General features: G+C 37.7%; 2 protein-coding genes and 1 pseudogene across 2 annotated transcripts; 1 reads left to right on the forward strand and 2 right to left on the reverse strand.

Moving 5' to 3' along the window:
- Nucleotides 1-1,435: 1,435 nt before the first annotated feature.
- LOC135631313 (probable LRR receptor-like serine/threonine-protein kinase At1g51860) lies at nucleotides 1,436-3,184 on the reverse strand. The gene is made up of 3 exons (XM_065138872.1): nucleotides 3,047-3,184; nucleotides 2,401-2,947; nucleotides 1,436-2,091 (listed from the first exon to the last, which is right to left on the reverse strand). The coding sequence occupies exons 1-3, from the start codon at nucleotides 3,138-3,140 to the stop codon at nucleotides 1,632-1,634; spliced, it is 1,101 nt and encodes a 366-aa protein (XP_064994944.1). The 5' UTR covers nucleotides 3,141-3,184; the 3' UTR covers nucleotides 1,436-1,631.
- Nucleotides 3,185-7,631: 4,447 nt separating this feature from the next.
- Nucleotides 7,632-7,745, forward strand: LOC135632165 (U6 spliceosomal RNA; annotated as a pseudogene).
- Nucleotides 7,746-9,068: 1,323 nt separating this feature from the next.
- Nucleotides 9,069-11,773, reverse strand: LOC103975374 (putative leucine-rich repeat receptor-like protein kinase At2g19210). The gene is made up of 3 exons (XM_009390327.3): nucleotides 11,692-11,773; nucleotides 11,046-11,592; nucleotides 9,069-9,691 (listed from the first exon to the last, which is right to left on the reverse strand). The coding sequence occupies exons 1-3, from the start codon at nucleotides 11,750-11,752 to the stop codon at nucleotides 9,232-9,234; spliced, it is 1,068 nt and encodes a 355-aa protein (XP_009388602.2). The 5' UTR covers nucleotides 11,753-11,773; the 3' UTR covers nucleotides 9,069-9,231.
- Nucleotides 11,774-12,093: the final 320 nt, after the last annotated feature.

Consider the following 12,093-nt stretch of genomic DNA (forward strand, 5'->3'; position numbering starts at 1 on the left):
CGGTGATCACGGGCCTCTGTTTTCTTCCTGCAATAAGGCACAAACATGCTAAGTCAGCATACGTGTGGATGTTCCGGCGATAGAAATATAAGTGTGATATATGGCAGTCTGTAATTACTGAATTTTACAGAGTAAGTATGATCTGCTGCTACTATTTTTCATGTGTTAGAATTAAGACTTGCAGTTTCAATCCGTAGGATTAGGAATAATCATCTTTTCTGGTAAGACAGATTTTGGCAAGGAGGAGAATTCTGTATACCATCCTGCTCTCAATCGTCGGATTCGATCATTAACGATAAATAAGCAAGCATATTGTAGGATTAGAGACGAATTCATATGATCAAGATTCAGAACTCTGCCCAGGTTCCAAATTGCCAAGTGTTTTATGGCTAATACAAGGTCGAGAACTCAATATTGCATTCGTTACTCCTCTTGCGAGATCAGATTGTAGAGCAACCAATATGGTGGTCTGGTCCTCGTTCAGAATAAAGACCTCCATTAATTAGTAGAACCTGTAGATTTAGCTACTCTGTTTCACCATTGAAGATCCAAGAAATGATCATCATGCATTCTCGGTGCAAGAAAGTCACGATATGCAGGGTATACTAACTTCTCCAAGAATTCCGTGCTCGTTTCAGATGCATTAGACCATCTAGTTTGCTAGGAACGAAATCCCTCCGTGCTCGCAACTCTAACTCTTGTCATCAGTGTGACGATCTCCACTCCGATAGACCATCGGGTGGTATGCCGACACGGTCTGGGAACAGAACAGATAGATGCCGCAGGAATCTTTCTTTTGTGGGCAGGAGACACAGAATGCTGTGGATTCAAATGCCAGGTGAATCGGAAGACTATCTGCCGACCAAAGCGCCCATAGACCATGAAAGGCCTCCTTCTAATGGTCGGTCAGATCAACACTACCAAGAAGGAAGGCTGCATTTTGTGAACGAGAAACTAATGAAAAGCACATAGGGGCAGTGATGACTGCTAGTTAGCTTCATTTCAGAAAAGAAAGAAAAAAAATACGCTGATTGATTACCTGTGCAATTTGTGGTAAGTTCATAGCTTAAATGATTGAACGGATCCTGCAACATCATGCACCACCGCACGGAATGCACAACCAGAGTGCAGGAATTACAACGCCATTACCTTGCCATTGGGACCGTAGTCTTGATGATGGTCTTGGGTTTGTTGCAAGGGATGGTAATGTCATTATCATTTTTCTTGATAGTAGGTATGTGGCCAAAAGGAAAGTTGGGATCCATACTTTTCTGATATATTGTTTTCTTGAAAAAAGAAAAGATAACTTTCTCATTCACTATGGTATAACGACAAAAAGGAAGAATCATATAAAATAAGATTAATGTTTTTTGCGCCCCACTGTTGCAGATAAGGAAGCTTGGGAAGTCCTGAGAAGAGCCAATCAAAGCTGATATGCTAGTAAAGACTGATAACTTTTGGGAAAATACAAGGAAAGTTGACTTGGTTCAAGCCTTATTTAATGAAATACGATTACTTATTCTGTCATCAAACGTACAGACTTATTAACCACACAACATTAAACGTAATGCGTAAGCGCCAAGATGAACTACCATCATGTCTGTACGTAGGTTGTTGTGCCCTGTAGATCCCTATTGCAGTGGAAGGACACTGTAGACCTCTATCGCATTGAGGATGGGAGGAAAGCTCGAGCCACTAGTGCTGTTTAAGGTAAAATTGCAGGTGACCTCCGTCCCGAGGGCAGACGTGACGCTCAGGCTTATATGAGTTGACAGGAGATACTCCGGTTTGAAGCTGCTCACTTCGAGTTCGTCGTTCACGAGCACATCAAACGTTCTATTCTCGGTCTGGCTGAGGGCGTCAAACTCCGCGAAGTGCATGTAGACGTAGTAGACGACTCCGGTGTCCGCTCGGAAGTAGAACTTCAAATAAGTGTCATCTGCCGGCGTCACGGCGGTGGCCATTACAACAGCAGGCACTTGGAAGGCATCGCCTGGGCTCGTCTGAATCGGCAGCGAGGAATTTATGTCGGCCCATACAGTTGGTGTAATGTAGAGCTGCCAGATGCGATCATAGGCATCATCGGGATACCTATATGTTTGCAAACACAAACAGTTCACTAAGAACATAAATAATATATATACATCTGACTCGAGCAATCCAACGATACACGCCTTGAGAGAGATAGAGAGGGATAAGTCAGCTAACAGAGAGAGCTACGGCTAATTCTGAAAGAACGAGGAGGACCAAAGGAGAGACGAGGCAAAATAACCTTAGAGACTCTTTATTAGAAAGGACTTGAAGATCAAGCGCCCAAATAACTAAGGTCATAGTTTCTTATAAGATTTCATTGCCTTAATTTAATGATATATGTTCCTCATAGAACAATCAGGAGCTTACCTTATGTCTTGAGCAGCATCTCCCGTATTAACCCTAGCATATAGCACCAGGGAGTTGGTCTGATTTACATCTTTGTAAACATCTGTGCTACCAATATGTCTCAACTCAAGCGCAGAAATAAAAGGAGTACCAGAATTAATGTTGACCAAACACACCGAGAAAGAAATGTCCTGAGCAACAGTGATAATCTCCCTCCATATTGGATCCGATGGCTCAGTAATATTCACTAGTTGCCAAAAGTTCATTCCAAGATGGAGTTCGAATGCAACCGAGGTCAGTCCATCATAATTGCCATGAAAGAACAAACCTCGGATCAGGTATTTATCTCCTTGGATTATTCCGTCGATGGTGTAGCAATTGCGATCTCCATCTGGGAAGGCTCGAAGCGTCTCGGCCTGCACTGGAATACCTGTTTCTAAGTACGTCTTATCGATTTTGTAGTTTACCCCCGAGTTGATATATTCCGCGTCTGGATCGTATGTGATTCCCGTGACGGTATCATTGTAACTCGTAGATCCATCCATGCCGCAGTCTATGCTCACAAAACCTGTAGAAAGAATAATACAGAAATATTAAGATGATTTACCTATAAAAGTCTACTATGCTTTGATGTAAAGTTAGGAGGATGGGAACACTTGCTACGCACCTTGTTGGGCATTAACCTGCAGAGCTACCGCCAAGAAACCTAGTAAAATAAGAGACCTCATCTTGTGTACTGGCTTGCAGGAGTAACCAGCCATGGTTCAAGCTGTGTCTACTTATAGATAGGGTGACTCACTTGCTGCGAAACTTCTGATGTATAAACATCAGAATGCGACTGCCACAAAAACATGAGAGTGCAAGCACAGGCTACCGTTCAAAGAAAGAGAACCCGTCAACAGTCTCTCCAACCACCCCCACCCATGATTAAGAAACGTCCTTCTTTCCACCTGAAGAGCTTGATGATATCTTGCTTTTGTAGCGCCCTGTAACAGTGCGTTAAACGGCACCAAATGAGTGCTTTCGATTAGCGCACTTTTCTATACTTCTCATTGTTTGTTCCGACTTAAAACTTTGATCATACTGATATAAGCATCCTTGTTTCTCTTCCAACTTGGAAGATCCATCGACCGGAGACACCTTGTGATTGATAGAATGTAGGAATTAGGACATCTTTCCTTTTTTTTTAGAACCAAGAGGATATCTCAGCATAGATAATATTCTGTATTCATGAGCTATACATTATATTAGTGCAAGCGTAACCAAAATCCAGAACCATGGAATTGATCAACAACTTTGATTCAGTATGCTATATTTTTTTTATTGGAATTTAATTCCAAAGCTTGAATATACTGCTGATTCAAGTTTTCAACTACACATGACTATTGGCTTTATAATTTAAACTCAAATTTTTTAACTTACTTTTGTCCGAAAATATTTTCTCTGGCAGAGACTAATAATACTTATTTGATTTGGTAAATGAATTGAGGATGGCTTACAGAAATCAATATTTTTGTTAGTCGTTGTAGTTATTAGACGATCTTGTATACCACCTCCCACCGGGGATCCACGTATATAATTTCCTCTTAATTTCCACTGTATGATGACAAGATCATTGAGATGAGAAGGATGGAGGAAGAAGACATTTCATGTGATCATACAGAACAGATGTTTGATAATTATGTGCAAAAAATATATTTATTTAATAATATCTTCAAAAGAGTCATATTTTCTTATTCGACAGAAAAAAAGTTTCTTATAATACTTTCCAAATGATAAGAGGGATACCAATAAAATGTTTGAATTAATTTGACTATGGAGAATTATCTAAAATAACACAGCTAAAATAAAACACATCAACAATTTAAAGATGTTGTTATTGTGTCCCCAAAACATCTTTATAAGCCTCAATTACAATGTTGTTGAGATAAAGATAATATATTGACATATTATCGTAGTGTCTCATGCTTGGACTTTGTCATTTACTCTAAGAAATCTAAATTTGGAGTCTCCTAGTTGACTCATATGATATTCCAAGATTTATGAATAGATCGTGTTAGGACATTATAAAATATCATCCTCAGAAGAGATATGATTTCAAAAAAGATGAGAAAGACACTCCGTCATTTTATGTAGAAGATATGTATTCACTGAAAAAACAACAAAGAAAAATACTACTCTAAATCATTATCATTTACCTGATCTTTGAAACAGTGGCTTTTTCCACAGCTTTATATCCATGTCAATCTTTATGGGAGGATATAGAGATTTAATCGGGACTTTCAAATATTTGTAATAATACTTTTAGAAAAAAAATAAATCTAAAAATTTAATGATCTAATGCGGAGCAAGCCCAATAAATTTATGCAGTTATAACAATTCCTATTATTATTTTTAGTATAATTATCAGACATTAAATGCATCATCAATCAATGACTCATCGTTCCAAGGGACTAATTTCATCACTGTAAAACGAAAAAACTTGTGGGGGGTTTATTGACTATAAAAGAATATAAATAGAAATATACTCAAAATCACTATCATTGACTTGACCCACTTACTTTGTCTATTCTATGAAAAAATAATCAAAGAAAAAAAAACCACTTAAATCATTATCATGTACTTAATGTTTGAAAGAAGTCAAGAAATTTATCAACAAAAGACATCACTTTAATGAATTTTGATAAATATTTAAAATATCACACATATTGCTAGAAATGATATATGGAGTGGTTGTTTCCATAGCTTACATCCACATCAATCATTAACCAAAGGATGTAAAGATTTAGATAGAATTTGAAATAGTCATAGCATGTTCGTGTAAAAGGGGAAAATTTATGAAGGTTCATTGACTATATAAAAATATAAAGAGAAATATACTCAAAATCACTATCATTAACTTGACCCACTTACTTTGTCTATTCTATGAAAGAATATGCTTAATATCGAAAGAAGTCAAGAAATTTACCAACAAAAGACATCACTTTAATGATTTTTGATAAATATTTAAAATACCACACGTTGTTTTCATAGCTTACATCCACATCAATCATTAACCAAAGGATGTAGAGATTTAGATAGAGTTTGAAATATTCATAGCATATGTTGTATCACAAACCAAACCGTGTCATGAATCATTAACAGAAGGATTAATTTCGCCGTGTAAAATGGGAAAACTTGTCGAGGTGTAGAAAAATATAAAAAGAAATATCATTGACTTGACTCACTTTCTTTGTCTATTCTATAAAAGAATAACCAAAGAAAAAAATCCACTTAAATCACTTTCATTTTACTTTCGTTTACTTGATCAAACGAATGTACACAATGTTCCAAAGAAATTTATCTGATGTCACTTTTATGATTTTTGATAAATATTTGAAATGTCACACACGTTGTTGGAAGATGTACATGGAGTGGTTGTTTTCATAGCGTACATCCACATCAATTATTAACCAAAAGATGTAAAGATTTAAAGAGAGTTTGAAATAGTCGTAACCATGCCAAAAGTTCATCCTTAGGTATGAAGTTGGCATATGCTCACCATCACATGGATTGAATTATTGGACTCAATATTCCAACCTACTAATTAACTTTATTTTTTGAGATTGTAAGACCAATGACCTACGTATGCTAAAAGAAATAACGCAAATGTAATTGTAATGATTATATTATGTATATATTATTATTATTAATTTAGATTTAAGTATATTGGATCAATCAAGGAGATATATTGACCCATCAACTTGGATCGATCTAGAAGGGATCATGTATTTCTTAGAACTTTTAACTAATATTTACGTGATTGAATTACGCTATAATTTGGGTTGTGAAAATGTGACAATATTTGTATTATGATATTGTTATTTAGGACGTTCGCGGAGGGCAGAATAGAGTGAAATCTTTTACATAAAATGAAGAGTTTATTATAGAAAAGCAATGACGAGTGCCTCGACAACCGAAAGCTTGGGAAAGCAATTCTGCATGGAAGATTGGCAGCAAAAGAACACCATACATGTTTGTCGAAAAATACTCGTCCCTTATGTACTACTTTATAAGCAGAGAACACATATCTCGATGAACTAAGCTTTTGAGGTAAGAGAAGGTAGCATCGAAGAGGAATCCATATAAGTCCTACAAAACCTAAAATCATGTGACCAGCGTCTTATGAAAAGAAAATATACGCAATCATGTGTTTCTATTGAAAGTTGCATGATGTTGTTGTATTTGAGTTCACTTCCTTTTATGAAGAGCCACAAGTGATCTTCGAGGAGTAATGCATCAAAATAAATACCTGGTTCTGAAAGATGATTATTCGAGAGATCCACTAACCGAAAAGATCTAAGATGAGATAATTGAGGAATGCTACCAGTAAAGACAGTCGAGTGTAGGTTGAGAGTTCTCAAGTATGGCAGGCTTTCTCCGATCCAATGTGGTATACTGTCGACAAAGGCGAAATCAAGAGTAACCAATTCGATAAAATTTCTAGAGGGATTTGCCCCATAAAATTATTATAGTTCAGATGTAGTGGCTTTAGACTTTGTAAATTGTTGAGGGAGTCGAGAATTCCTCCTTATAATTTGTTGCTTGATAAATCTAATATAACAAAAAGAGAAGGGGATGCCACCACTCAGTATTATTCGTAGACACATCAAACCATCGTAAGCTTGACATTCATAGACATATCAAGAAATAGCTCTTGATTCCTTTATTTGAATTCTTCTTTTCCGGCTTCATGTGATTAGGATTTCAAAATCAAGAATCTTGCATGACCACTGAACCAGTGAGGAACCTGGGAGTTGGTCTGATTCACATCCCTGAAAACATCTGTGCTACTAATTTGTCTCACCTCAAGCGCAGAAATGAAAGGTGTACCAGAATTAGTGTTAACCAGACAAACCGAGAAATAATCCTCCTGAGCGACAGTGATGATCTCGGCCTGAAGTAGATCTGAAGCACCAGTAATATTCACTGATTGCCAAAAGTTCACCCCAAGATGAAGGTCAAACACAATCGGAGGCAGTCCATCGTAATTGCCATGTAACAACAAAGCTCGTATGAGGTGCTTTTCTCCCAGCTTTATTCCGCCGATGGTGTAACAATTGCGAGATCCATTCGGGAAGCTTCGTAGTGTCTCGGCCTGCGCTGAAGCAGTAGTAACTTCCATGCAAGTCTTAGAAATTTTGTGATTCGCTCCCGAGTCAGATGTATTTGGCGTCCGGTATGTATATGATGGCGGTGGCGGTGTCTTTGTAACTCGTATCTCCTTCCATGCCACAGTCTATGAAGCTTGTGGAATGATACATAGAAGATTAGGAAGACCCTTCCGCAAGATGACACGTAAAAATCGAGAAATGATCCTTTTTTTTTTTTAAAGCAAAAGCTAGAAAACAATTACAAAATTTGATCTTCTATTCATATAGAGAAGTTAAAGGTTTTGACTTTTTCAATCACACAAATATCTCATTTTGTTTTGAGTTATTATCAGTGCATGTTCTTTTTTAATGTCCAAAATACTCTCAAAAGTTGCCAAATAGAAAGAGAGAGAGAGAGAGAGAGAGAGAGAGAGAGAGAGAGAGAGGTTAAATACATATATGCTTGCCTGCAACGTGATTGTATAAACTTGTGCATGAGATCATAAATACGTGGTCTTTCTCAGTTAAGCAAAACAAACTGTTCTGTTAAGTCTACCTCTATTGACTTCGATAATAAACTTCATAGAAGAATTGGTTTGTGTTCTCCTCTCATATGTATTTCCAACAATAAAATTTTCTTCAAGAGTATCAATGTTTTCAAAGAAACATTTCTGAAGTCCTTTTATACCCATACAAATCTATCACTTTCCTCTTCATTTGGGTGTAAGGTAGGGGGGATCCTATAGTACTTCCTCTTAATTTATGGACCTAATTGTAAATGTAAAACTTAAAGAGGACTAATATGCAAAAGAGATAATAAGGTTATTTTTTAATTGCCCTTCAAATTGATAAAGAAATTTTTGCATCCTTTGATTTGGTAGTGATAACCATTTGTATTAGCATCATTTAAATTTAATTTATTTTGAATATATGTTAATTGGATTGGGATGTATATCATTAAATATATTAAACATATTATATATACTTCATGAGCCAATTGATTGTAAGTTTTGATAAAGGGTCCCACATGTAGACAATCCAATTACATGTCATATCTAATCGGATGCCTAGTCAGTCCACCATACTTGACCAACCAATTAGTCATCTCGTTACTCTCCCTATATAAATGAGAAAGACTACATCCATCAAAACAATCTTACAAGGCTCAAATATATAAAATAATATTTTTAATGAATCATGGAGCAAGCAAAATATGTTTTAAAATATTGATAATGATCAACCAATCAGATTTCACATCCACTCAATCGGATTCCACAATCGTTTGCAATCCAGCTAAGACTATCATAGCCTTACAGTATAATACATCTCCTTTATCGAAAAACCTATATCCAGCAAAAATAAGTTTAATACTCAATTTAATTTATTCCAACAAGGGGACCTTCTCCTACGAAATATCATTGTAGATAAGGGAGAATCATATCAAATAAGATTTATGTTTTTTGCCCCCACTGTTGCAGATAAAGAAGCTTGGGAAGTCCTGAGAAGAGCCAGTCGAAGCTGATATGATAGTAGAGACTGACAACTTTTGGGAAAATACAAGGAAAGTTGACTTGGTTCAAGCCTTATTTAATGAAATACGATTACTTATTCTGTCATCAAAAGTACACACGGATTAACCACACAACATTAACCTTAATGCTTTAGCCACAAGATCAACTTCCATCATCTCTGTACGTAGGTTGCTGTGCCCTGTAAATCTCTATTGCAGTGGGATGACGCCGTAGACCTCTATCGCATTGAGAATGGGAGGAAAGCTCGAGCCACTTGTGCTGGTCAAGGTAAACTTGTCGGCGACCTCCGTCCCGGGGGCGGACGTGACGCTTAGGCTTATATGAGTTGACTGGAGATACTCCGGTTTGAAGCTGCTCACTTTGAGTTCGTCGTTCACGAACACATCAAACATTCTATTCTCGGTCTGGCTGAGGGCGTTAAAATCCGCGAAGTGCATGTAGACGTAGTAGACGACCCCGGTGCCCACTCCGACGTAGAAGGTCAAAGAAGTGCCATTTGCCGGCGTCACGGCGGTGGCCATGACAGCAGCAGGCACTTGGAAGGCATCTCCTGGGCTCGTCCGAATCGGCTGCGAGGAATTTATGTCAGCCCATACAGTTGGTGTCACGAGCGGCTCCCAGATCCGATCATAGGCATCATCTGGATACCTTATATGTTTGCAAACATAAACAGTTTACTCAGAATATGAATAATATTGGGTTAAGGTTTATTTTAGTTCCTTGACTAATAGACCTCTTAAGTTTTTATGATTTATTTATATTTAAAATAATTTATATATTTTTAAAAACATAACATATAAATTCTTCCGGTGGTGGCATACACCTTAGAACTGATGAGTGACATCCGATAGATCCAGCTCGTCAGCTCTAGGGCGCATGCCACCACGTCGCCCACCACAGCGTTGCCCACTACTGTAAACAATATCCGCTTTGATCCTACTGGATACCACCATACCTTACAAGGCACCTTTCCCATGAAGCACAATATTACGAAGATGGAGACCAGGTGGAATGAGCTATTGAGCTGGTCCATATAGCTCTCCCCAACTAGCTTATTGAGGAAGAGAAAGCAACGAAGATCGTAACGATCTACGAAGGCGGAGAGATAGAGGTAGGATAGATCAAAGGCGGAGGTGAGGGAGAGTTGGACCACCATAGGCCTGGTAGGTAAGGGTGCAAGAAAGAATAAAGTGGGAGGCGATGAGGAGGAAGACGTCTAGGAGAAGAAAGAGGGATCAGGAGACCATTGTGTGCCTAGCGTTAGTCTTGTTAACACACATCCACTTGAGGTAGGATCGAAAACTCTTAAGCTCGTCATCAATATGAGAGAAGCTATGTGCATATGATGCTCTACTAAGTAACAATAGCTCAGTGCTACTGTTGCTGGTCACTTCCACGACGATGCCTCCTTACATCATTATTGGAGGTATCAATTTTTTTAAAAACTTAAATTATATATGTTATTATATTAATAGTTTATTATGAGTCAGCACATAAGTAAACTCTAACGTAAATTAACTCAGACTTAAAGGGAAAGGCTTATATGTTATTTTTTTTAATATTTGAAATATTTTATACATGAGTGAACCATAAAGACTTAAAAAGATCCATGTGTAAAACCACAAGGGCTAAAATAAATCTTAATTATAAATTACATATGTCATTATATTAATGGTTTATTGTGAATCAACATATCATGTAAGCAGACTTTAACGTCTGTTAACTCTAACTTGATGAGAGAGGCTTATATATTATTTTTTTAAAAATATAAAAAATCCAACACTTCACGCCTTGAGAGAGATAGATGGGGATAAGTCAGCTAAAGCTACGGCTAATTCTAAAAAACTACGAGGAAGAGAGGAGGCAAAACAATCTTAGAGACCCTTTCTTAGAAAGGACTTAAAGATCTGAGTGCCCAAATAACTAAGGTCATAGTTTCTTATAAGATTTCATTCCCTTAATTTAATTATATATGTTCCTCGTAGAACAATCAGGAGCTTACCTTATGTCTTGAGCAGCATCTCCCGTATTAGCCCTAGCATATAGCAGCAGTGAGTTGGTCTGAGTCACATCTTTGTAAACGTCTTTGCTACCAATATGTCGCAACTCAAGCGCAGAAATAAAAGGAGTACCAGAATTAATATTGACCAAACACACCGAGAAAGAATTGTCCTGAGCAACAGTCATAATCTCCCCCCATATTAGATCCGATGGATCAGTAATATTCACTGGTCGCGAAAAGTTCATCCCAAGATGGATTTCGAATGCAACCGGGGTCCGTCCATCATAATTGCCATGAAAGAACAAACCTCGTATCAGGTATTTATCTCCTTGGATTATTCCATTGATCGTGTAGCAATTGCGAGATCCATTAGGGAAGCTTCGCAGCGTCTCGGCCTGCACTGGAATACCTGTTTCTAAGAACGTCTTGTTGATTTTGTAGTTTACGCCCGAGTTGATATATTTCGCGTCTGGATCGTATTTGATTCCCGTGACGGTATCATTGTAACTCGTAGATCCATCCATGCCACAGTCTATGCTCACAAAACCTGTAGAAAGAATAATACAGAAATATTAAGATGATTTACCTATAAAAGTCTGCTGTGCTTTGATGTAAAGTTGGGAGGACGGGAACACTTGCTACGCACCTTGTTGGGCATTAACCTGCAGAGCTACCGCCAAGAAACCTAGAAAAATAAGAGACCTCATCTTGTGTACTGGCTTGCAGGAGTAACCAGCCATGGTTCGAGCTGTGTCTATTTATATAGATAGGGTGACTCACTTGCTACGAAATTTCTGATGGATAAACATCAGAATGCAAGCAACATGCTTGTGCAAACTTATCCATGAGATCATATCTCAGTTAAACAAATGCAATCTGCACCAGAGTCAACTTAAGCAACAGGCTGCTGCTCAAAGAAAGAGAACCCGTCAAGAGTCTCTCCAACCACCCCCTCCCTACCATGATTGAGAAACGTCCTTCTTTCCACCTAAACAGCTTGATGTTATCTTGATTTTGTAGTCCCCTGTAACAGTGCGTTAAATGGCAC

Source organism: Musa acuminata, chromosome BXJ3-2 (assembly GCF_036884655.1).
Source record: "Musa acuminata AAA Group cultivar baxijiao chromosome BXJ3-2, Cavendish_Baxijiao_AAA, whole genome shotgun sequence".
Taxonomy (NCBI): Eukaryota; Viridiplantae; Streptophyta; class Magnoliopsida; order Zingiberales; family Musaceae; genus Musa; species Musa acuminata.

Excerpts from the sequence above, each read along its gene's own strand:
- LOC135631313 (XM_065138872.1), bottom strand. The coding sequence starts at position 3,140 with ATGGCTGGTTACTCCTGCAAGCCAGTACACAAGATGAGGTCTCTTATT. Across the intron at positions 2,948-3,046 it reads GCAGGTTAATGCCCAACAAG|GTTTTGTGAGCATAGACTGC; the intron begins GTGCGTAGCAAG and ends TTCTTTCTACAG. Across the intron at positions 2,092-2,400 it reads GATGCTGCTCAAGACATAAG|GTATCCCGATGATGCCTATG; the intron begins GTAAGCTCCTGA and ends GCAAACATATAG.
- LOC103975374 (XM_009390327.3), bottom strand. The coding sequence starts at position 11,752 with ATGAGGTCTCTTATTTTTCTAGGTTTCTTGGCGGTAGCTCTGCAGGTT. Across the intron at positions 11,593-11,691 it reads GCAGGTTAATGCCCAACAAG|GTTTTGTGAGCATAGACTGT; the intron begins GTGCGTAGCAAG and ends TTCTTTCTACAG. Across the intron at positions 9,692-11,045 it reads GATGCTGCTCAAGACATAAG|GTATCCAGATGATGCCTATG; the intron begins GTAAGCTCCTGA and ends CAAACATATAAG.